The sequence below is a fragment of the Gigantopelta aegis genome, chromosome 4 (genome assembly GCF_016097555.1).
Source record: "Gigantopelta aegis isolate Gae_Host chromosome 4, Gae_host_genome, whole genome shotgun sequence".
NCBI classification, from domain to species: domain Eukaryota; kingdom Metazoa; phylum Mollusca; class Gastropoda; order Neomphalida; family Peltospiridae; genus Gigantopelta; species Gigantopelta aegis.
In genome coordinates, this window is record NC_054702.1 from 3,294,833 (window position 1) to 3,322,065 (window position 27,233).

The window sequence follows — 27,233 nt, forward strand, 5'->3', positions numbered from 1 at the left end:
GAGAACATTAATGTGCTGCAATGGCCATCAAGATCGCCAAATCTCAACCCCAATGAACATCTATGGGACAAGCTGGACAGACGTACGCCAGCATGACCCGGAGCCTCGGACGCTTCCGCAACTGTCACAGTGCAAGAAGAATGGGCTAGGATTCCACGTGCACAAATTCAGAGACTCATTCAGTCTATGCCAAGGAGATGTTGCACAGTGATTGCTGCTGCTGGTGGCCACACAAGGTAGATTTCAGCGCCATCGTGGGACGCTGTTTGGTGACGAAAACGCCTCCACTGCAGTCAGTCCATAGCAAGAACATTGTCAAATACTAATGTCAAATTTGACTGCGATACGATCATAAATAACGAAATTATGCCACTTTGTATTAAAGAGATAATTCCATGAATATTTAGCCTGTACGTATCTTTTTTGACAGAGTATATATGTACACCTCACAAAATCTATTCTTTCTTTCCACCATTATTACTACTGTAAACTATATTTCACGTGACGAACGTGTGTGAAGTGTATTTAAAACACCTCTCAAAAGTTATATATATATATATATATAACACAAATGTGAAATCTCGTTAACAGTAAATATCAGTAGTATAACAAAACCAATATGGAATTGGGAGAAAGATCGACAACATATTGACAATTGTAGCCAATGTCTTCAATAAAATTTGGCTTAATTGGCTATATTGGGGCACAGTTCTACAACTATAGCTACAGGTGACTGTAGTGAGTTGTCTTGTAAACCTAAAGACAAACCAACTATTTTTATCAAGTTACAAGTATGTGACCATCACTGAACTGAAGAAAAAAACAGAAAACACCACAGATTTTTGACATTTTATACAAATGTGTAAATGATAAAGACAAATGAATGGGACAAGTGCTTAGTTTCAATCACAAGACAACATTGTACTTCAGGAATTTATAGTCGACAGACCAAATTATAATTATAGCAAAAATAACTTCAGATTAAATATAGCAGTACAGTCAAATAAAAATAAATAAAAAAGAGTTGGTGATCGTCCCCGCCCGTACCTGAAAAATGTGCACGCCCCAGAATTTATTTTATTTTTTATTTTGTTAAAAATTGCTAAAAATGTGTCGAGATAGCAGCAATTCAACTTTCGTAAGCACCGTAACGGGTTAAACAATCAACAGGTCCATCTGGCGGCCAGTGAAGGAACTACAACATCCAGGCGCATGCAATGTTGGCTGCTACTCCCGCAAACGAAATGATCTCAGAGTTTCATAAAGTTTTTGACAGAAAACAAATACCCCCCCCCGATTTGTGTGATCAAAAGGACGATCACCAACTCTTTTTTTTTATTTGGCCTAATGGTGGTAACGTAAAACTACAACTTAAAAAAGAAATGCCACCAAGCGACATTTAAATATGTTTTAGTTTGTTGAACAATATTCCCATTAAAGAGATGCAAAAACAGTCAGTGAGGAAGGTCTCAGCTTTGTAATGTCAGAATATCACTTGATTGTCTTTCTCTCTAACCAGACATTAATTTCTTGGCATACAAAAAGCAAAGCCTGTCACTGTCCATAGTAAAGTGTGAAACCCCAGAAGAAGCCCTAGAAGCCGCGGTCGGGCACGCGTTTCCTGGGTGCGGCCTTGATGATGTTGTCGACACGCAGGATCATTTCAGCAGCCTCCGCAGCACTGATCAGCATCATTCTCTTCACCTGGTACGACTCGGTGATGCCGAGAGTCTCCATGTCCGCAACATCACCATGCTCCATGTCTGTAAAGACAAAACAAACATGATTACGTCGACAGATCTAGCATGAAAATAAACTGGAAATGATGGGTAGGGGTCCGAACACCCAGGTCACCGCTTCTATGGGTCAGATATTTTAACAAAAATCTCCGAAAGGTATCAACATTGTTTAAAGGTAGAGTTTCGTCTCACCATACTGTGGTCACAGGACAACAAAGAGTGGCAAGTGACCGTCACAAACATTACTATCTGCTTATTTTCAAAACCAGAATAGATTGATGTTTAACAATATCTCAGTGTAAACTCAAAACATTTTTTCTTTTTTTTTTCATAATTGCATAGATATATCAATCCAGTCTTTTATGTATGTATGATGGAGAAAGCCGAGCAAGTTGGAACAATTTCAACTAATTCATTAGTTTTTCAAAAGCAGTAAAATATGTTTCAATCAAGTGAGAAATCAAGGAAGACAATCTTACCGAGGCCCAAGTTGTGTTTTCCGTCTGTGTGACCGGCTCGGAGCTGTGAGATGAGAGCGGCACTGTCATAACCTCCATTGTCGGCCACAGTCGTCGGCAGCTGAATTTAAATATATATTTAAGAATTGAACGTGAACATTTTTTAGTTTCATGCTAGTATGAAACGCAAAACAGCTTTACACACTGTATGAATGGCGTAGCGCGTTAGCGCAAAGCCATTCATACTAAAGTGTGTAAATTCCAAACACATAACCATGTCATTAATGTAAAGCTCTTTGAAATAAAAAGTGAACTCTATTTTTCAACTATTTACTATTTCATTAACACGAAATTCATACTCAACATTAGCGGAATCCCTATGGTGGTTCGGCTTTTTCCGTCAATAGCCGAATGAGAGAATGACAATGTTACAATCATTAATACAATTCATATTAATTTTTTGCATTAAATGTCAATACCAACTAGAAAATTTTGAATTCACTATAAACATATAACGTAAGTAATTTCAATAACTTTTAACCTGTAATAAAAATGTCTCAAGCGACCTATTTTGTATGGTATAATTTATATGTGAAGCGGTTGGTGTATGAATATTTAACTACGAACTGTGCATGGGCACCATTTTTTTTATTACTGTCCAGGTTTACCAATTACGACGTTGAAATTAGTTATCAAATTTTGAGTGCGTGAAAATTCCATGTGTTGATAGATTTGACATGGAGAAAGTGGCTTCAATGTTTCCGGAAATGGATGAAACAGGTTTGTCGCGAGTTTCTGTGTTTACTGACCTTGTAGTTGTGGAAGTGGCGACAACACAGGAGCATGAGGATAGTTTTGGCGTTTGTGTGACTTCAAGTGGTGCGACACAAGTATTCGTGAGATTTGACAGTGCCATGCTCATGTTTCGTTTTTGGAAAGTGGAACATTCTCTGTTGTAGCTTCAAATTGAAGCTTTGTTCCTGTGGCCCAACATGTACATGATATGCCTAGTTTCAAAACCCTGAATCATTTAAAGATTGGATCGCAGTGGCGCGCAAACTATGTGCTGTGTACATCATACTACAATGTGCGTTACTGCTAATGGTTGGCATGAACTGACTGAATTTTGTTTTTGAAATCGCTTTTGTAAAATACCAAATTCCATTGGAATTATACACTTTTTTGTATCGGCAAAATAGATTTTTAGCTGTGGGATTTTGAATTCACTATAAACATATAACGTAAGTAATTTCAATATCTTTTAACCTGTAATAAAAATGTCTGAAGCGACCTATTTTGTATGGTATAATTTATATGTGAAGATTTTTAGATGTTTAGAAGTTTGACAGCAGATGATTAGTTTGGTCTAAAAATAGAATCTCAAGGAAATTCCTCAGGGATTTCTTTGTTGACATAATTCATAAAGTAGTTCCGGCTATAAGCCAAAAATAGTGCTAAACTGAGTTTCATGGTGCTATGAATGTCAGTTTTTATCATCACGTGATACGAATTTGACCAATCCAAGGGTTTATAGCAAAGGCATTTTTAGAGATTGGAATTATATCTGTATGTTTTAGAGATTGGAATTATATCTGTATGTTTTAGCCAATTAATTCACCATTAGTGATGGTTTTTATGTTTTGCAGTTCTTAGCCACAAAATTTACTACCAATGCATTGCAAAAATAAAGCCCTTTATACTACTAACCCATAACAAAAATAAAGCCCTTTATACTACTAACCCATAACAGAAATAAAGCCCTTTATACTACTAATCCATAACAAAAATAAAGCCCTTTATACTACTAACGCATAACAAAAATAAAGCCCTTTATACTACTAACCCATAACAAAAATAAAGCCCTTTATACTACTAATCCATAACAAAAATAAAGCCCTTTATACTACTAACGCATAACAAAAATAAAGCCCTTTATACTACTAACGCATAACAAAAATAAAGCCCTTTATACTACTAACGCATAACAAAAATAAAGCCCTTTATCCTACTAATCCATAACAAAAATAAAGCCCTTTATACTACTAACGCATAACAAAAATAAAGCCCTTTATACTACTAATCCATAACAAAAATAAAGCCCTTTATACTACTAACGCATAACAAAAATAAAGCCCTTTATACTACTAACACATAACAAAAATAAAGCCCTTTATACTACTAACGCATAACAAAAATAAAGCCCTTTATACTACTAACACAACAAAAATAAAGCCCTTTATACTACTAACGCATAACAAATAATAAAGCCCTTTATACTACTAACACAACAAAAATAAAGCCCTTTATACTACTAACGCATAACAAAAATAAAGCCCTTTATACTACTAATCCATAACAAAAATAAGGCCCTTTATACTACTAACGCATAACAAAAATAAAGCCCTTTATACTACTAACACATAACAAAAATAAAGCCCTTTATACTACTAACACATAACAGAAATAAAGCCCTTTATCCTACTAATCCATAACAAAAATAAAGCCCTTTATACTACTAACGCATAACAAAAATAAAGCCCTTTATACAAAAATAAAGCCCTTTATACTACTAACGCATAACAAAAATAAAGCCCTTTATACTACTAACGCATAACAGAAATAAAGCCCTTTATACTACTAACGCATAACAGAAATAAAGCCCTTTATACTACTAACGCATAACAGAAATAAAGCCCTTTATACTACTAACGCATAACAGAAATAAAGCCCTTTATCCTACTAACCCATAACAGAAATAAAGCCCTTTATACTACTAACCCATAACAGAAATAAAGCCCTTTATACTACTAACGCATAACAGAAATAAAGCCCTTTATACTACTAACGCATAACAGAAATAAAGCCCTTTATACTACTAACGCATAACAGAAATAAAGCCCTTTATACTACTAACGCATAACAGAAATAAAGCCCTTTATACTACTAACCCATAACAGAAATAAAGCCCTTTATACTACTAACCCATAACAGAAATAAAGCCCTTTATACTACTAACCCATAACAGAAATAAAGCCCTTTATACTACTAACCCATAACAGAAATAAAGCCCTTTATACTACTAACGCATTACAAAAATAAAGCCCTTTATACTACTAATCCATAACAAAAATAAAGCCCTTTATACTACTAACGCATTACAAAAATAAAGCCCTTTATACTACTAACCCATAACAAAAATAAAGCCCTTTATCCTACTAACACATAACAAAAATAAAGCCCTTTATACTACTAATCCATAACAAAATAAAGCCCTTTATACTACTAACGCATAACAGAAATAAAGCCCTTTATACTACTAACGCATAACAGAAATAAAGCCCTTTATACTACTAACGCATAACAAAAATAAAGCCCTTTATACTACTAACGCATAACAAAAATAAAGCCCTTTATCCTACTAATCCATAACAAAAATAAAGCCCTTTATACTACTAACGCATAACAAAAATAAAGCCCTTTATACTACTAATCCATAACAAAAATAAAGCCCTTTATACTACTAACGCATAACAAAAATAAAGCCCTTTATACTACTAACACATAACAAAAATAAAGCCCTTTATACTACTAACGCATAACAAAAATAAAGCCCTTTATACTACTAACACAACAAAAATAAAGCCCTTTATACTACTAACGCATAACAAATAATAAAGCCCTTTATACTACTAACACAACAAAAATAAAGCCCTTTATACTACTAACGCATAACAAAAATAAAGCCCTTTATACTACTAATCCATAACAAAAATAAGGCCCTTTATACTACTAACGCATAACAAAAATAAAGCCCTTTATACTACTAACACATAACAAAAATAAAGCCCTTTATACTACTAACACATAACAGAAATAAAGCCCTTTATCCTACTAATCCATAACAAAAATAAAGCCCTTTATACTACTAACGCATAACAAAAATAAAGCCCTTTATACAAAAATAAAGCCCTTTATACTACTAACGCATAACAAAAATAAAGCCCTTTATACTACTAACGCATAACAGAAATAAAGCCCTTTATACTACTAACGCATAACAGAAATAAAGCCCTTTATACTACTAACGCATAACAGAAATAAAGCCCTTTATACTACTAACGCATAACAGAAATAAAGCCCTTTATCCTACTAACCCATAACAGAAATAAAGCCCTTTATACTACTAACCCATAACAGAAATAAAGCCCTTTATACTACTAACCCATAACAGAAATAAAGCCCTTTATACTACTAACGCATAACAGAAATAAAGCCCTTTATACTACTAACGCATAACAGAAATAAAGCCCTTTATACTACTAACGCATAACAGAAATAAAGCCCTTTATACTACTAACGCATAACAGAAATAAAGCCCTTTATACTACTAACGCATAACAGAAATAAAGCCCTTTATACTACTAACCCATAACAGAAATAAAGCCCTTTATACTACTAACCCATAACAGAAATAAAGCCCTTTATACTACTAACCCATAACAGAAATAAAGCCCTTTATACTACTAACGCATTACAAAAATAAAGCCCTTTATACTACTAATCCATAACAAAAATAAAGCCCTTTATACTACTAACGCATTACAAAAATAAAGCCCTTTATACTACTAACCCATAACAAAAATAAAGCCCTTTATCCTACTAACACATAACAAAAATAAAGCCCTTTATACTACTAACCCATAACAAAAATAAAGCCCTTTATACTACTAACACATAACAGAAATAAAGCCCTTTATCCTACTAACCCATAACAGAAATAAAGCCCTTTATACTACTAACGCATAACAGAAATAAAGCCCTTTATACTACTAACGCATAACAGAAATAAAGCCCTTTATACTACTAACGCATAACAAAAATAAAGCCCTTTATACAAAAATAAAGCCCTTTATACTACTAACGCATAACAAAAATAAAGCCCTTTATACTACTAACGCATAACAAAAATAAAGCCCTTTATACTACTAACGCATTACAAAAATAAAGCCCTTTATACTACTAACGCATAACAGAAATAAAGCCCTTTATACTACTAACGCATAACAGAAATAAAGCCCTTTATACTACTAACGCATAACAGAAATAAAGCCCTTTATCCTACTAACCCATAACAGAAATAAAGCCCTTTATACTACTAACGCATAACAGAAATAAAGCCCTTTATCCTACTAACCCATAACAGAAATAAAGCCCTTTATACTACTAACCCATAACAGAAATAAAGCCCTTTATACTACTAACGCATAACAGAAATAAAGCCCTTTATACTACTAACCCATAACAGAAATAAAGCCCTTTATACTACTAACCCATAACAGAAATAAAGCCCTTTATACTACTAACGCATAACAGAAATAAAGCCCTTTATACTACTAACCCATAACAGAAATAAAGCCCTTTATACTACTAACGCATAACAGAAATAAAGCCCTTTATACTACTAACCCATAACAGAAATAAAGCCCTTTATACTACTAATCCATAACAGAAATAAAGCCCTTTATACTACTAACGCATTACAAAAATAAAGCCCTTTATACTACTAACCCATAACAAAAATAAAGCCCTTTATACTACTAACGCATAACAAAAATAAAGCCCTTTATACTACTAACGCATAACAAAAATAAAGCCCTTTATCCTACTAACGCATAACAAAAATAAAGCCCTTTATCCTACTAACGCATAACAAAAATAAAGCCCTTTATCCTACTAACGCATTACAAAAATAAAGCCCTTTATCCTACTAACCCATAACAAAAATAAAGCCCTTTATACTACTAACGCATAACAAAAATAAAGCCCTTTATACTACTAACGAATAACAAAAATAAAGCCCTTTATACTACTAACGCATAACAGAAATAAAGCCCTTTATACTACTAATCCATAACAAAAATAAAGCCCTTTATACTACTAATCCATAACAAAAATAAAGCCCTTTATACTACTAACGCATAACAAAAATAAAGCCCTTTATACTACTAACGCATAACAAAAATAAAGCCCTTTATCCTACTAATCCATAACAAAAATAAAGCCCTTTATACTACTAACACATAACAGAAATAAAGCCCTTTATACTACTAACGCATAACAGAAATAAAGCCCTTTATACTACTAACGCATAACAAAAATAAAGCCCTTTATACAAAAATAAAGCCCTTTATACTACTAACGCATAACAAAAATAAAGCCCTTTATACTACTAACGCATAACAAAAATAAAGCCCTTTATACTACTAACGCATAACAGAAATAAAGCCCTTTATACTACTAATCCATAACAGAAATAAAGCCCTTTATACTACTAACGCATTACAAAAATAAAGCCCTTTATACTACTAACCCATAACAGAAATAAAGCCCTTTATACTACTAACCCATAACAGAAATAAAGCCCTTTATACTACTAACCCATAACAGAAATAAAGCCCTTTATACTACTAACCCATAACAGAAATAAAGCCCTTTATACTACTAACGCATAACAGAAATAAAGCCCTTTATACTACTAACGCATAACAGAAATAAAGCCCTTTATACTACTAACGCATAACAAAAATAAAGCCCTTTATACTACTAACGCATAACAAAAATAAAGCCCTTTATCCTACTAACGCATAACAAAAATAAAGCCCTTTATCCTACTAACGCATAACAAAAATAAAGTCCTACTAACGCATAACAAAAATAAAGCCCTTTATCCTACTAACGCATAACAAAAATAAAGCCCTTTATCCTACTAACCCATAACAAAAATAAAGCCCTTTATCCTACTAACGCATAACAAAAATAAAGCCCTTTATACTACTAACGCATAACAAAAATAAAGCCCTTTATACTACTAACGCATAACAAAAATAAAGCCCTTTATACTACTAACCCATAACTAAAATAAAGCCCTTTATCCTACTAACGCATAACAAAAATAAAGCCCTTTATCCTACTAACGCATAACAAAAATAAAGCCCTTTATACTACTAACCCATAACAAAAATAAAGCCCTTTATACTACTAACGCATAACAAAAATAAAGCCCTTTATACTACTAACGCATAACAAAAATAAAGCCCTTTATCCTACTAACCCATAACAAAAATAAAGCCCTTTATACTACTAACCCATAACAAAAATAAAGCCCTTTATACTACTAACGCATAACAAAAATAAAGCCCTTTATCCTACTAACGCATAACAAAAATAAAGCCCTTTATCCTACTAACGCATAACAGAAATAAAGCCCTTTATCCTACTAACCCATAACAGAAATAAAGCCCTTTATCCTACTAACCCATAACAGAAATAAAGCCCTTTATACTACTAACCCATAACAGAAATAAAGCCCTTTATACTACTAACGCATAACAGAAATAAAGCCCTTTATACTACTAACGCATAACAGAAATAAAGCCCTTTATACTACTAACGCATTACAGAAATAAAGCCCTTTATACTACTAACGCATAACAAAAATAAAGCCCTTTATACTACTAACGCATAACAAAAATAAAGCCCTTTATACTACTAACCCATAACAAAAATAAAGCCCTTTATACTACTAACGCATAACACAAATAAAGCCCTTTATACTACTAACGCATTACAGAAATAAAGCCCTTTATACTACAAACGCATAACAAAAATAAAGCCCTTTATACTACTAACGCATAACAGAAATAAAGCCCTTTATACTACTAACGCATAACAAAAATAAAGCCCTTTTTGGATGTTCAAATTCACATTGAGTCTTTCTGTGATGTTCTGCTGGTCTGAGTCCATGTTATAAGAATTCCTCCACTCTTTCCTCAACGAATGTTAGCTATGGCCCTATGGACATTTCACTTTTTTAAAAACTGTCTATAGATTTATTAACTATATATGGAACACTTATGCTGCTGGTTTGTAATTAATCACATGGATAGAAAGGGAGGTTTTTTTTTGTATGCCCACAAAATATCTTTTTAAAATTTAAATCAGGTATGTATAAGGAAAACTAACAGCAGACCCAAACAGTATAAAATAATAGCACTGCTCCATGTTGATAAACATACTTTAATTAACTTGTGATACGTATTCACCTATTTAAGTATGTAGATTAATAAAACACGGACAAGTTTCTCTTTTCAGGACTACTTAACCTGACCTCAAACCCATGGCATTTCCCATTGTTCACACAGACTGGGCCGAACATTCCAAGAGCCAATCAAATGGTTAAAATCTTCACAGGTCGACTCAGATACGTTTATAAATACAGAGCTTGGTGTGATCAATTTTGGAATAGCCGTTATGCAAGAATTACAATTCCACAGAGTTATCTTACCATTCTCAGAGCCTTAGCAAATGATTCCATAGCCACCGCCTCCTTGCCTGGAGTTTTCGCTGCCAGCTTTGATACGGCATCAGCCATCAGCATTTCGGCACTTCCTACAATGAATTATTTAAATATCTAGAAAAATAAACGTCTAAAGGATTATTATTAGAGCTGAAATTTGCTTTTTTAAAGCACACTTCAATTTATGTACACGATAATACATTTTTAAAAATTAAATCAAGAGATTATCTTTAAAGCGGATAAGTTGAATAAAATGATATCCTAGTAATTCTCGATATTTACATACAGTGACCTACCTCCACCGTACGAGTTTCTTTGACTGTCTGAGACAGGACACAGAGTGCATCATGCAGCGAGCGCTCAGATTAAATCAAGAGAATCTTTAAAGTGGATAAGTTGGATAAAATGATATCCTAGAATTCTCGATGTTTACATACAGTGACCTACCTCCACCATACACTGTGCGAGTTTCTTTGACTGTCTGAGACAGGACACAGAGTGCATCATGCAGCGAGCGCTCGGATTCGTCTAGGATCTGTTTTGTCGCTCCTCGTAACACGATCGTACACGCCTCTCCTAGAGCCACACCTGTCAGTAAACATCAAAATGGATTGTTAACACCACAACACATAAGTAAAACACAAGTAAAACAGATTCAAATCATTACAAGCAATACTTAGGCAAAACTACATTCTTATGCAGATATGACAAATAGGTAATTCTGAAAAACTGATTTACATATTATTATTATATAAAGTAATGATTTTATGGGTATATAAAACAATGACTCCTGCCCCGCCCCCTCCACCACACACAATCAAATCTGAAACAGTCCTGATGATTGTTCAATGTTATTCAGAATACAATTAAAAAAGGTAAAAATACCTGAGAATTTTAGAAGTTTGTCTTCACCGATCATTACTTCTTCTATGAGGTCACACATTCCAAGTTTAACATGATCTGGATCATCGAAAGTTGACACAATCTCCCCACCTTAAATACAAATGATCTGACATTACAGACAAGCCAACATATTTATGTACGACAGTAATAGCTCAAATATGAAAGTAACAGCTCATAGTAATCGCATTTATGGATGTATGTACATCTGAGTACTGCTAAAGCAAAACATGTCCCCTACCAGGCACAACAGATGTTTGTATCTCCCAAGTCCAAGGGCCATAACTGTTAAAAAATGGGTATATCGCCACGAATCACTGAAAGGCTAACGTCATGTGACCACATGATAAACATACGAATACAAAATTTCAACTGAATATTTTGAGTCATTGTGAAAAAACAAATAGGAAAACAAAGTGGGACAGATACAGACAGAAAGAAGGATGGACACAAAACATAGTCCCCTCCATTTGCACCAATAGGAGACTAAAAATTATGTGAATCCAAAAATAAAAATAGCCAAATTAAACAAATAGTCTGTGACAAAAGGCATCAAAAGGGAAGCTATTTGTGACAGGAGTTGTAACCAGATAGGGTGTAGAGATGGAATAAACTTTATAACAATGGACAGAAGTTAATTTTTTACTTTATCTAGCTATCAGGTAAATTGAGCAAGACATCACCTGTGACAAGTGCCAATCTTTCAACTCCCTCAAAGTCGGCATGTTCTATCGCTACAACACCAGCATCGGCAAACAGCTGTTCCGGGTAGTTATAGATCAACTGCCTGCAAAACAAGAACATTTAAACTTCATTTAAACAAAAAATAAAACTTTCCAATGAAACCCAGCACATCTGAGATAAGCAATGAGCCAGACGGCAACACATCCACCCCAAAATGAAACAGTTCATAACACAGTTCTGCCTGGACATCGATGTGCAATTATACAGCTGTGCAGAAAGTCTGCTCTCCAAATGAGAGTAAAAATCCTGACCAAAGAAAACTACCAATCAGACAGGCTGCCATTTTTTTTAGTATCAAATGTGAAATGGAAAGAATCTTTACACATTCTGATTTCACTAGTTGATCATTTGAAATCAACTCTGTATTAGTATTATAATAAAAGGTGTGCTGCATACTGATGGACTAGTAGCAATTTTGGCACACCACTAAATTTTGGTTGGTTCATGTCCCAAGAACAAATGAGATATTTTCCATTTCTGCACCTATGATGGTGACAATAGCATGCCGACATTAAATTCGTCACTTTCTTATACGGACAAAGAATTTAAATGGTAGTCAGCAGCAACAGCACTGGTTTGACATTTAGACACAACCATCATGGACAAAAGCGAGTTTACAGAACGACCTGTAAATGGATGTTTACCTGTTGATGAAGACATTGCAGCCATGTTTGATGATCTTTGCCACTTTGTCCTTCATCTTCTCTTTCTCAGCAAGTTCTAACTCAGCTACTTTCGAAACGGCATCAACTCGAACTCTCGACCCAAATACCTAACAAGTCAAATTAAGGTAAACATTTAATTGTTTTTATCAAATAAAACATATTTTTTATCAAAAAACAATATTTGAAAAGGTGAAATGCACATGTTAACATTTCACATATGTAAAATTTTAAAGGTAAAACTGATCAGGAAAAGACTTTAGAGTAGAAAACATAACAATAAACAATAGGATAAAGTTGGCAGATTTGGGTTTTCCTATGATTTGCAGTAAAAATAGTGTTGTTTACATAAGAATGTTCAGTACATAACAATTAATTTGTTAAAGTTTGCTTTACTTGAGAACACCATTAAAGCACCATGATTAATTAATCACAGGCTATTGGATGCAAATATTTTATAATTCCATAACAGTTTTCAAAAGAAACCCATTAAAAACCCACAGACAGGACAGCACACTCCATGACCTTTGAAGTCATAAAAGACACGCTTTGCCAAGAAAAACTGAATGGATCTGTAAGAAATAAAAGTTCTTACTTTGATCTTATCGGCATCCATTGAGGTATTTGCAATCAAAATCTTTGCATTTTCCACTCTCTTCGGCTGATTTACTCCTATCTTTTTGTCAAGAAGAAAACCTGTGAAAGAAATATCAAAGTCATTCTTTATACAAATAGTTAACAGGATCCATTAAAGTACCACAAGATTTCATAAATGATGAAGTTATTTGCTAATTTATAGGAATCATAATGAATTACATGACATCACTTACTTAATGTTTCACAGCACATAAATTACCAACTACATGTTTCAACAGTTTATTAAAAGCTAATTTTATAAAAAGATAGAAAGCATTCTGATTTTACTGCTAAAGCAATATAATATATGGGGGGGCTGACAAATTTCTCTATATAAGTTCAAGGTCCATAACTGTCACAAATGGGCAAATCTCCAAGAAAGTTAAACTCGATTTAACTCTACATTATAAAGCTAATACGAAATTTCAGCTCAACATATTGTGGCATGGCCAAAAAAAAAAAAGTCTATAAAACTATATTTAGGACAGACAGACAAACAAATAGGGGATTAATAAATAGACGTGCCTTCATCTAGATATGAATCTTGTAAACGACTGCCAAGTTTCTTTATTACTTGTATAGCATCCAGGTTTCCGCTTCCCTAAAAATAAAAATTATTAACAATTTATTAAACATTACCTTGAATACATCCCTCATCAACTCCCCACCCCCCACCCCCCCACCCCGAGTTAAGTGTAATTACTTATAGATTGAGGGAAACTGTACTGTAATACTTAACATGACCTCCTGCATTCCTGCCTCAAAAACATCCCAAAAGACAATGAGATGGCTATAACTTTTCAATGTGTCACAGGAACCATCCACAAAAATACACAATTTTATTCAGTCCAGATTTTGTCCTGGTCCAATTAAAACATTGATGTTAACATAAATTCATAAAACAAAAAGGACTTCGTTCCTACTAATGTTAATGACTCAAATTACAGAATTGTTCCTACTAATGTTAATTACATATACTCAAATTACAGAATTGCCAAAGTTTTAAAAAAGTAAAATAATTTTATTAAAATGTATTTGTCAAAATACCTTCAACAATGTGATAAAAGCACAAACCTTGAGTCTAAGAACTGCCTCCACTGCTAGGTTTGAAAAATAGTCCTTGTACTGCGTAAGAATCTTAGAGCTTAAAGTAGTTCTGGCAATGTTCATTAGATCTTGACGGAATTTGACTGGATCTTTCCTATCAAACACAAGACAAATAATAATATAACTACTGGCAGATACATGTACAGGTTTTATCATCACAATTGCATTTCTATGTATACTTTATGTATTATCAACCAGAAAAAAACAACAGAACATTTCAATAAAAGAAAATATTTAACTATTTGGAAACGTGTTACTGTCTCGAGACATAAGATTGGTTTCCCCATGGTAATAACCCGGTTGCCAAAGCCATACCATACAGTAAAAATAAGCATGATGGAAATTGACTGCTCTGTCATGCACAAGTTCACTGCATGTACCGTAAAGAGGTTTTAGTGAGAAAAGATGCTTAAATTTATTTTAAATTTGGTTTTCGTAGATATGTAAGAAATAAAACACTATATAAATATTATAAATTCCATTTATCTTACAATTCATAGCTTAAAAACGGATCCAAATTGTTTCCACTCGTTCAATACGATTTGAAACAACTTGATGAAGAATGAATGACTATTTAACAGGAAGTCATGTAGTATTCTTGATGTAACTGGTATAGTATGGATGGCCCGACAGTACCAAGTTGTATAAAAGCGACTTAACCAACCCGTTATCTTTAGCTACACTGGTGAGAACTCTGCGAGCTTCGTCCACAGCTTTTCTCCAGCCGCTGATTATCGTCTGTGGGTGTAACTTCTGGCCTATGAGGATTTCTGCTTCCTGTCAAATGAAAGGAAGGAAACTTCAACAAAATAAACACAAGAGGGGAAGACGTCTAACACAGGAGGGGAAGACGTCTAACACAGGAGGGGAAAACGTCTAACACAGGAGGGGAAGACGTCTAACACAAGAGGGGAAGACGTCTAACACAAGAGGGGAAGACGTCTAACACACGCTTACTAAAAAATCACATAACTTTTTAAAAGGGAGTTTCCATGACCCATGTTTCCAAATAAATTAACAATCATTAATATCTAATAACATTACAATCTTTGGACTCCAATAGCTACTCTCTTCTGGTCTTATTTTTAATGGAAAACAAAAATTAATCAAGTTCTCATTTTGCATAACTTCCATTGACTTTTTAAGCTTGGAAAAGGACATCTGCAAATACTAGGACTTTCCAGAATTAGCATGACCCTATATTAAAACCTATATTACCTAGCAAACGTATTCATTGGATGAAAATGGAGTAATTTGTGTAAATACCTTGAGTAATTCACAAGCCAGAACAACAACTGAAGTGGTCCCATCTCCTACTTCGTCATCTTGCACTTTGGAAATGTCTGAATAAAGAAATCTAAATTATTATGATGACAAAAATACACATATTTTACATTTATACGAGCATCTTACAGAAGAAATCTAAATTATTATTATTATGACAAAAATACACATATTTTACACTGATACGAGCATCATACAGAAGAAAGCTAAATTATTATTATGACAAAAATACACATATTTTACATTTATACGAGCATCTTACAGAAGAAATCTAAATTATTATTATTATGACAAAAATACACATATTTTACATTGATCCGAGCATCTTACAGAAGAAATCTAAATTATTATTATTATGACAAAAATACACATATTTTACACTGATACGAGCATCGTATAGAAGAAAGCTAAATTATTATTATGACAAAAATACACATATTTTACATTTATACGAGCATCTTACAGAAGAAATCTAAATTATTATTATTATGACAAAAATACACATATTTTACATTTATACGAGCATCTTACAGAAGAAATCTAAATTATTATTATTATGACAAAAATACACATATTTTACATTTATACGAGCATCTTACAGAAGAAATCTAAAAAAAGTTGGGGTCATTTAACGACACCACTTGAGCACATTGATTTATTAATCGGCTATCGAAAAACATTTGCTAATTTTGACATAATCTTGGAATTTCCTTTCTAAGATTATGTCAAAATTACATTTGCTACATTTTTTACATATTTTATCATCAAGATCATTTCACTGTAAATATACAAAAAAAAAATCCATAAAACTTGTAACTTTGAAGTAGAATTTCACCAAAGTACTCACCGACTAGAACTTTGGCTGCTGGGTTGTCCACCCCGATAGCCTTCAGAATCGTAGCTCCATCATTCGTTACCTGGATACCATCACCGGAACTGCCTTGTAAAATCTTGTCCTAAATAACAAAACAACATGTTACTCCAGATTCATTGTCACTTTAAAAGAAATGATTGGTTATTACCTTTTTTCTGTTAAATTAGTCATTAGCTGACATTTTTAATTTTCAGCAATCCATTTCCATTATTTTTTTGTCGTCTTGGTCTTTGTAGTAACATCAAGTGTATTTCATGCAAAACACAAAAGATACACTCTTAACAACTGAAGAAAATTAGACAATAACAAAAGCTAAAGCTAATAGGCAACACCAAAAATTAATACTTTCTGTTGAGTAATCAGTTAAATTATAAAATTCCCTAACAAAAACAGACAATAACGTTGCAAAATCTGCCTAATCACTGTCAGGAAGCAACATACCATTCCCTTTGGTCCCAATGTAGATTTCACCAGGTCTCCGATGGCTATTGCACCAACAAATGAAGACTGAAATATATAACAAAACACTAAGTCATACGGCAGAAAAAATAAAGGTTTTTCAACTCTCAATTTATACTATAAACATCTTCCGAGAATGAATAACATTATTATGGTTATTCAGAACATACTTGAAAGTTTTCTGCAATTACAAGTACATGTAGTTTTAAAACAAATGTATTAAATCCTCAAGGAAAATTAAAATGGCACCAATTTGTGTCTACTCTATAAAGGTAAATGATAATAAAAGTCACATAATTTGCTTCATCCATTAACACATGCATATTTCCTTCAAGATTAGCAATTAATATACTGTTATACATATCTGAAATACTTCATTAACTGTTAGCCAATTTTAAATGATAAAACACCATACAATTAGATGTGACACACTTACCAATCGAGCAGTCTCAGCCTTTTCCTCCTCTGCTCCACTCTTATAAATCTGTACTGGGTTAAGAGAAAACTGAAAAGAAAAACACCATGGATATAAATTTCACTGTTGTCACAGATCACAATGTTTTCTTGCTGTAAGATAATGTAAAAGTCGGATGACACATAACAAAGTTATTCAGAAAAGTGATTCCTGTGGAATCCTAGACAGCTGACATCTAACTACTATTTAATAAGTATCATGTTTATAAACTGATTTCCACAATGAAACGACATATTTTAAATGCAGATTTGTAAAATTTTATAATTAAACAAACATGAATACGAATAGAATATAAACATGAATACGAATTGAATTAAAAATGAATGATAAATATCATATGGCCAATACAAATAAGTGATCATATCATTTTCTTTTTAGGTCTAGGGAGAGTTTTTGCCAGAATTATTTTTCTTGAATACAAACATATTTGGGGGTTGGGAAGTGGGGAGATTACGAGACATTAAAAAAAAAAAAAAAAAAAAATTATTATCTGAAAAGTGTTCCATAAAGTGCTACAGCCAAAAACGGATGTCAATTTGTTTTAATATCCTGAAAGTGTGTACATTCACTTCTTCTGTAAACCTTACAAATCAACGACAAGGACACAACAACTTTGATATTGATTGCGCAAACCATGCACAAGAAAAACAACTCACAGAATGTTAAGAATGACTGACTTAGGGGCATGAGTTCGACTTGTAACCCCTTTCAATGGTTAGGGTAGTTTTAGCTATAGGGTTAGTCTTTAGAGCCTTTGATTTTGTAAAGCTGTAATGGCATTTCAATGTATTGGTGAAATTGACTGCATTTCATTGACTTCTAGCTAGCTGCTAGTACTCCTCTTTTCTCTATACAGACATACAAAAATTAAACAAAGTAATAAATGATTACCGGTAATATAGCTGTTGTTTTATTGAAGATATCATCGTTCACAACTTATAATACCTTTTTAACCATAATTTTGTGTGTGTATGTCGGGGGTGGGGGTCCGTTTTATCCATAGATTGTGGTGCCATTTCAGCCAACGCTACGTTCCGTTTTATCCAATTCCGTTCCATTTTCCTTTCAGGCAAGACTTCCGACCGTTCCAACATTCACGCTTAGTGATATTATTAGCATGTATGCTGGAACGCTTGTAAGTCTTTCCCATTTTCGTTTGGGGCCGTTTTGGTATGGTTCAGTTTTGGCTATAACCTGTTTCCGGAATGTCACTGACTTTAATGACAGTTTAAATAGTCTTTATGTCTTTAAAAGTAAAACCGAGGTCTTCTAGAATTTAAAAAAAATTCACTATCCATGGGATTGGTGATTTTAAAAATTAATTATCCATGATTGAATATTCATTAGCCCTACTTCTGTATGTATATCAGGGGTTCTAAAATTTAAAAAAAACACAAAAAACTTCCCATACTGATAAAAGGTTACTGGTCATGATAAAAAATTATTTCTTTTAAGTCTTGCAAATTTAATTATGTAATGTATAAATAGAATTTAAAAAAAACAACAACACAAAAACAAAACAGACTAAAAAAACATTTGGAAGTTCGTAAAACAATATGGTTGTGTGCAACCTTTAAAAAAACCCGCCCTGATCTGACGAGACTGGTCACCGTTTATTTTGTTATGCATGCACCGTGTTAGAGTAACAACTGATTGGGTACCAGTCACTGCAGAAACATGACTGCAACATTTTGTTAACTTGGACTTTAATAAAATTACATCTGTAAGTATATTCATTTCTGGGATGGGACATAGATTACTGGTGACCATATATTCATTAGTGAACTGTTGCATGTGAAAGGAAATCAAAAGTATTGACTTGTAGATCTGTTTTCCTTTTTACATATGATCGATGTTGGTTGATTTTTTAGATATTTTTTTTCATTCGATCATCATTATGATTGTTTATTTATTTTCCCCTCACTGGCAACCGGGCTCTAACAATGTACATATTTGTGGAATACTAGTATATTTATGACTACTAGCTTTTGCATTTCTTTTATTTTATATAATATCGGTGAATTAATCACAGAAGTGAACTCGTCCCTTTTTTTTTTAATGGTAACAATTTTTACGGTCCCAATAAAGAAATTCACGGGGTCGGTGCGGGGTCCTTCCGGTCCCTAGGGGAAACACTGCACTAAAATATTAAGCTTAATTTGACCGATATAAATTGAAATGGATTTCAACAACATCTTTACCAGCTGTTAACATTACTATACTAACAAGATCTAAGACTAAGAGTGCTCAGAACAGACAAAAAAACCAGTTGTGCTCAAAGTAATGAGATCTAAAACCCTGATAGAACAATAATCCATCAAAGTTTTTGTTTTTTTTTTTTGTGTGTTATATAAAAATAAATAAATAAAATTTTATGTTTAATTTATATTATCCAGATTTTTTAAATTAAACAAAAAATCACTCTTCTACCCAAAACAATGTTTAAAAAAGAGACAATAATGTTTAAATACCGGTATTATCCACATCTATTATTTCCAAAAAAATTTAAATAACTAAATAAATTTTTAAAAAATTAAAAAATTGTAAGTCACAAAACGTTTGGGATGCAGATGATTCGGTCCACTAAAAAAATTTTCCACTGTTGAACTCGAGACGATTCATCCACAACCAAAAATTGTTCTTGGACAGTTCGTCCACTATAATTTTTATAGTTAAATTTAGAACTTAGTGAGTTCCGTGGTCTAGTGGATAAGCTGCTGGACAATCAAGCTGATGACAGTGGTTCAAATCCCGTCACACATTCATTCTCCTGTCTCATCTATCACCCTCTGTCTATCATTCTCATTATCTTAATATAAAAAACTTTCCAATTTCTCACACGATTTCAGTCGTTTCAACCCTTTCTGTCGGTTTCCTCCTTCTGTCTTCTGAACTGTCCACACCATCGCCTACCTGTCTCAACTTCCTCCACGGGTGCAGTCTCTGTATTTCCCTGCACCCACCTGGCATCCTCGTCCTCTGCCGCTAATAAAGCTGGTCTGACCCACGGCACTAACAACCGCCGGTAGTAGGGGTGCATAGTAGGTGGATACAAGTCAGACTAAGCCCACAGCTAAAAGCTGATGGGGAATGGCAGGTGTATGGTACAGATAGCCACAAGAGACAAGCACATGTCACGATTGGAGAGACAAGGACTGGGATGTGGAGGTGGACAGTGAAAGAAGTTGAAAGACAGGAGTTGCCAGATTGGGAAGAAATGAGATCGAATTCAAAAAATAGAGAAAGGAAAGAGGGCAGTGGGATAAAAAAAATAAAAAAGTGTTACAGACCAACAATGCGTGTCAATTTGAATACACTGGCCAGTTCAGGGCCGAAAGACATGTAGGCTATCTCAAGGGCCGAGTTCAGCCAGACCAAGCGAAAACAAAACGTTCGCTAGACTGGTTTGTGCGCTTCACGTTAAACTAAATGGACACGACGGACACCAATCAAATAGTTCACAAACGTTAGGAAGAACGTTCGTTAGCTGAACTGAGGGGCTCTCGGCGCGAATATACGTCACGCGTCAGAGTCGGCTGACACCCGCGTGTTAAGAGACATTGTTGCGGACATTAAACAATATGATTACGCAAAAGTAAAACTTGATGTAAATTTGTAGAAAAACAATAGTTGTTCGCATCAATGAATATCTAACATCAGTTTTTGTTTATTCCTTTGTCTTTGTTAATTTCGCACCCATGGTCGAGAGCACACATGCAGATCGCGATCGCCGGAAATGAACATGCAGTATTTAAATTGCAGTTAAATGTACACTGAATAAAATTAGTTCACAATAATCATATTTGTTAGATAATTTTAGATATAAATTTGTAAGACTGAAGTGACATTTATTAAGTCAGCTGGATTTTAAAAAGACTGTAAATTTTAATTTTATTTGTTTGTGGATTTTTTTTTAATAAATGGAGTATACTGTGAAGCCGAGGTATTTTGTAAGCAGAAATCACAAGCAGCATTTAACTGCGTAAAACAAATTTGGCTAAAGCATTTTCAATATGGCTAATAAAAATTCCATTTGGCTAATATTCTGGCTACAGGTATTTTTGATCCAGGGTGAGCCCTGGATAGCACAAAAATAATCTCTTGAAGTGGACTCTTTGTTATCACCAATTTATATCACAAACAATCAAAACTAACCCATAAAATTATTATTTATTTAGTTAATTGGTCGCTTCAATGACATGCCTTAACATGTTTTGCTGTGTATTGGGTCGTCTAAGACTTCAATGGAGATCAAAAGAATATGTGTCAAAAGCATAGCAGACTTAAGCCGTAGGAGTATTTGTTTTGTTGGAAGGCGCTGGTTACAGCTATCTACTAAATTGTTTATCTTTGACAGTAGTTTCGAACTCACAAACGTTAGAAACAAGACTGCTTACAGTTACATAATTTATTCAACCAATCACAAGTTGTGTTCATTTATGTCCACACCTTCTTACTGTGTATACATATACTCTTCAAAAAAAGAAACGCAAAAGGGTACAAATGGGTTATAACTCCGATTTTATGTTTCCTACCGGTTCATGCTTTGTGAATATAAGGTCATTGCATGTCCCAAACACATTCCCACGGTTACATTCGATAAAACGCAGCTACTGTACAATAAAGTTCCAAAATGTGAATATTCGCAAAAACGCAGCCACGTGCAAACCATGTCACCACTGCACGTGCGTTGTCTGCACGTGCAACATGAACACCAACAGTATAAAAGTGCAGGTGTTCGCTTGCCTAGCCTCTGTATCTGGCCGACAGTTGACAATCCAGGGTGCCACGTCTCAGTGAAAGCAGAATGCCATCGGCCGACTAGACGCAGGCGAATCCAGAACGGCCGTTGCCAGGGCATTCCATGTGTCCCCAGCACCATCTCCAGACTGTGGGGCCGTTACCAGCAACATTGATCAACACGTGACCTCCCTAGATCCGGTCGACCACGGGTCACTACCCCCGGGCAGGACCGCTACATCCTGGTACGCCACCTTCGGGAACGATTGACTACTGCCACCTCCACAGCCGCAGCAATACCAGGTTTGCGCAGGATATCCGACCAGACCGCACGGAACTGCCTACGTGAGGTAGGAATTCGTGCCAGACATCCAGTTCGAGGTGTCAACTTAACACCACAACACCGTCGACTCCGACTGCAGTGGTGCCAGATTCATCGACAATGGCCTAAACTGCGATGGAGACAGGTGTGGTTCAGTGACGAGTCCCGATTTCTGCTCCGACGTCATGATGTCACAACGGCTTTCCTACAGAACAACAACATTAATGTCCTTCCTTGGCCATTGATATCACCGGATTTGAAACCAATTGAGCATCTATGGGACGAGTTGGACCGACGCCTCCGACAGCGACAACCACAGCCCCAGACCCTGCCCGAGCTGGCAGCAGCCTTGCAGGCCGAGTGGGCCACCATCCCCCGGGACGTCATCCGTACTCTGGTTGCTTCAATGGGCAGGCGGTGCCAGGCAGTTGTCAACACACGCGGAGGCCACACCCGGTATTGACTCCAGATGACCTTGACCTTGGTGGTGTGTCCTATCACTTACTCACAATGGACTAGAGTGAATTGTGAACAATCCTGCAACATTTGGTAATTATCGGACTCACCATTCAATAATTAAATCAATTCTCCAAATGTTACGACAATGTGGTTTTGCGTTTCTTCTTTTGAAGAGTATATTAACAGTTGACCAATGGCAGACGACCACTTATAATTACTGTTGCATGAAGGATATAGTTTGGAACCAGATGCCAGAGACATTATAAAAGTGACATTGTTATAGGGGTGCAACGATACGGTCAAAACCGTATTGCGATATATTGCGATATAAGAAACCGTATTGCAATATAGTTGATATTATTTAAATTTAATATTTATGGGGGTTTTTTTTTAAATGAAAGCAGAATGCATAAACTTATTAATGATCTTTATTAGTTTCAGCTGTCGGGCTAAACCCATCATCACAAACATCAAACACGTCGGCGTTTCGTTGATGGTCAGTTGCTAAATAATTGTTGCACGCGTTTTTCGTGAATAAAACTTAACATAGCTAGTTTAAGTTAAATAAGTAATACTAAGTATATAAATCGAAATATTTGTAATATTGATTCCATCATAGAACCTAAATGATTATATAAACCACGACATATAATTATTAGTAGCATAATGTTCTTCATGGTCATTTTTATTTTTAAGAAAATACTAGTCTACTAGAACACTGGTGTGACGATGTCAAACTGTTTTTAAATTGTCACATTTGGAAATCCTTGTTATCGCGCTTTTCCGTTGCTGCTCGCTTGACACAGAAATGTACATATTGAATCGCAATATTTCGGCAGATTAACCGAACCAGAGATAATATTGGCCGAAGTATTCCGAGTTCAGGGAAAAACAGCTAAGTGCGATTCTCACTTATTTGTTTATTTCTTTGAATATGATAGCTGTAGCCGTATTCCATTGTGAATGAACAATGAATAATAATGTGTAAGTAACAAAACATTTATTTGTAATTATCGTTAACTGGTTATTTTTATTCGACCTTTAACATGTTTTGTTTAGAAGTTAGAACCAAGTATAATCGACCTATAACTTCGTATGCCACCAAGAAAGCCGACGACGCTTGACGTGGTTGTTACATTTTCTGTCATCACCAATTAATAAAATGATGGGTGTTTTCGTTTGTTTGTTTGTTTGCCTATTTCAAGTCAAATAAAATACACGGAAAAAGATAGCGTGTAAAAATCGCGATACGCAAAACTGTACCGCGGTTCGTATCAAGCTGATCAATTATCACAGTATACCGGTATACCGGTTTATCGTTGCAGCACTACATTGTTACATTCTAATTATCGGCCTCCCCCACCCAAACCCCCAATACTTGCTGCCGGTAATAACTTGGTACTTGGTGATGCCTCGACCAGAAGCTGTCTGGCCCTTTATAAGGGCCCTATGGGCAACCTAGGGAGACACCACAGCATCGTAAAGGTCTAAAATTAACGAGCTACTCTCGATTCACTAATATCAAAACCTATATTAGCTCGGCCATTTACCTTTCGACCGACCTTCAAAATTGCGCACCCTTTTCTCTTTGGCATTTAACTGCTCCATTCAAATTCCATAGCACCACCACTATCCCCACCCGCCTGCTACTGATTTGATCGGGCTGCTGGTGCTCCCTTGCACCTGCCAGTGCAGGCGGTCCCTCCTCTCCTCTCCCCTCCCCCCACCTTTCCTGTCATGGACGACAGGCGTGCGCTACAACAGCTTGTTCTGAATGTGCACGTAAAACCCTATGACACGACATGACATTCTAATTAGGCTGTCAAGAGTTATGTACCTTTGCCATGAAATTCGTAATCCTGCTCAACTAGTCTTTCCAAACATCCGAATTTCCGAATCCGAACTTTATTCAATGAAGGCCAAATTATGTTTCTTTAATATCTAATTTTAAAAACATCTGATTTTTAATAATGAGAATGTGTTAGTCCAATCCACGATTCCATGACCGATGAAGCTGAACCACGTGAACTGCTTCAGAACTTCAGTTCAAATTAAATCAAATGGAATACACCTTGGATGTAAAACGGAATTGAAACATAAATTAATGTTATTAATTCCCAGATACTTACCATGTTGAAAACGTGATTGAGTGAGATTTCTTTCTGAATTTTTTTTTAATCGTCTAGAATATTCGTCGGTAGGCAAGGCATGCAGTGGACTGGTATCATAAATTAATGTTGCGCATCAGTCCCTGGATATTCTTTCTGTATGTGAATTCTTCCGCTGTTGGAGATCCACTGTTGGAGAAGAGTTTGATGAACCCAACCTAAACCCAGCGTCTCTCCACCCTCCTTGCAGTGAACAACACGGCCATTAACCCCCTATAATAAAAAAAATAAGGCAACAGAACACAATTATAATAATCACGTCTTTAGTTTTTTTTTAAAGTACTATTAAATTTACAACTGCTTTAGTACTCTCGATACAAAATCTAACCGTGTATTCGAAATTGCTTTTTCGTCATACAATGATACCAGGGCCGTACCCTCCGGGGAGGCAGGGGGGGGGGGGCAGATTGCTCCCCTGAGAATCTTGTCCTTTTTTTTTTTATATATATCTCCAGTAATAGCATAGAAATTTTTAATCTTCATAGTATGTTAAAAATTATTTATAAAATTTAGTGCCCCCCCCCATGGATTTTGGTCAGGGTACGGCCCTGGATACATGTACCACTGTAGACGATGTAGTGTCACTGTGGGATTTGAGAATGGGCACACGTTAACGAACAGGTTCTCGCGTCTTCGAAACGTTTAGGAACACGTTCCTTACACAAGAATTGAGTTTCGAATACACGCTGAGCATCGTCAATCCGCCAACATAGCCCACAGTGCACTACCGCGGTCGGGCTGGGATCGATCCCCGTCGGTGGGCCCATTGGGCTATATCTCTTTCCAGCCAGTGCACCACGACTGGTCTATCAAAGGCCGTGGTATGTACTACCCTGTCAGTGGGATGGTGCATATAAAAGAACCCTTTTTGCTAATCGAAAGAGTAGCCCATGAAGTGAAGTGACAACAGCTGGTTTCCTCTCTCAATATCTATGTGTTTCTTAACCATATGTCTGACGCCATATAACCGTAAATAAAAATGTGTTGAGTGCGTCGTTAAACAAAACATTTCTTTATTTCTTTCTGTTCTGGTGCAGGGAACGTGTTTCCAAACGTTTCGTAGTTAAAAGTTTTGTTTCGTTTAACGACACCACAAAAGCACATTGATTTATTAATTATCGGCTATTGGATGTCAAACATTTTGGTAATTTTGACAAATAGTCTTAATCAGCTAGGAAACTCGCTACAGTTTTCCTTTAGGGATCGATCCCCGTCTGGTTCCAGCAGTTGCACCACAACTGGTATATCAAAGACAGTGCTATATCCTGTCTTTGGGGTGGGAAGGAAATGTTTTGTTTAACGACGCACTCAACACATTTTATTTACGGTTATATGGCGTCGGACATATGGTTAAGGACCACACAGACATTGAGAGGAAACCCGCTGTCGCCACTTTATGGGCTACTCTGTTCGATTAGCAGCAAGGGATCTTTTATATGCACTATCCCACAGACAGGATGGCACATACCACGGCCTTTGATATACCAGTCGTGGTGCACTGGCTGGAACGAGAAATAGCCCAATAGGCCCACCGACGGAGATCGATCACAGACCGACCGCGCAGCAAGCGAGCGCTGTACTACTGAGCTACGTCCCGCCTCTAAACGATCCCTTGCCACTAATAGAACAATGTAGCGGCTTTTCTCTAGAAAACTAGATGTCACAATTACCAAATGTTTGGCATCCAATAGTCGATGATTAATAAATCAATGTGCTCTAGTGGTGTCGTTAAACAAAACAAACTTTTGATCAGATTTTACCGAAATATTTTTTAAGGTGTGACCAGAACAAACGTGCTTGAACCTTTAGTGGCTGCATATTGCATGGAAACGTTGATTGACTGGGTCGCA

General features: G+C 35.3%; 1 protein-coding gene across 1 annotated transcript; it reads right to left on the reverse strand.

The window, feature by feature from the left end:
- Nucleotides 1-837: 837 nt before the first annotated feature.
- On the reverse strand, nt 838-25,493 carry LOC121372496 (T-complex protein 1 subunit beta-like). The gene is made up of 16 exons (XM_041498844.1): nt 25,345-25,493; nt 17,656-17,724; nt 17,202-17,267; nt 16,734-16,842; nt 15,869-15,945; nt 15,267-15,379; nt 14,570-14,696; nt 14,021-14,096; nt 13,455-13,555; nt 12,842-12,969; nt 12,137-12,240; nt 11,439-11,546; nt 11,001-11,141; nt 10,542-10,645; nt 2,219-2,318; nt 838-1,763 (listed from the first exon to the last, which is right to left on the reverse strand). Exons 1-16 carry the CDS (start codon nt 25,345-25,347, stop codon nt 1,594-1,596), a joined length of 1,596 nt encoding a protein of 531 aa, XP_041354778.1. The 5' UTR covers nt 25,348-25,493; the 3' UTR covers nt 838-1,593.
- Nucleotides 25,494-27,233: the final 1,740 nt, after the last annotated feature.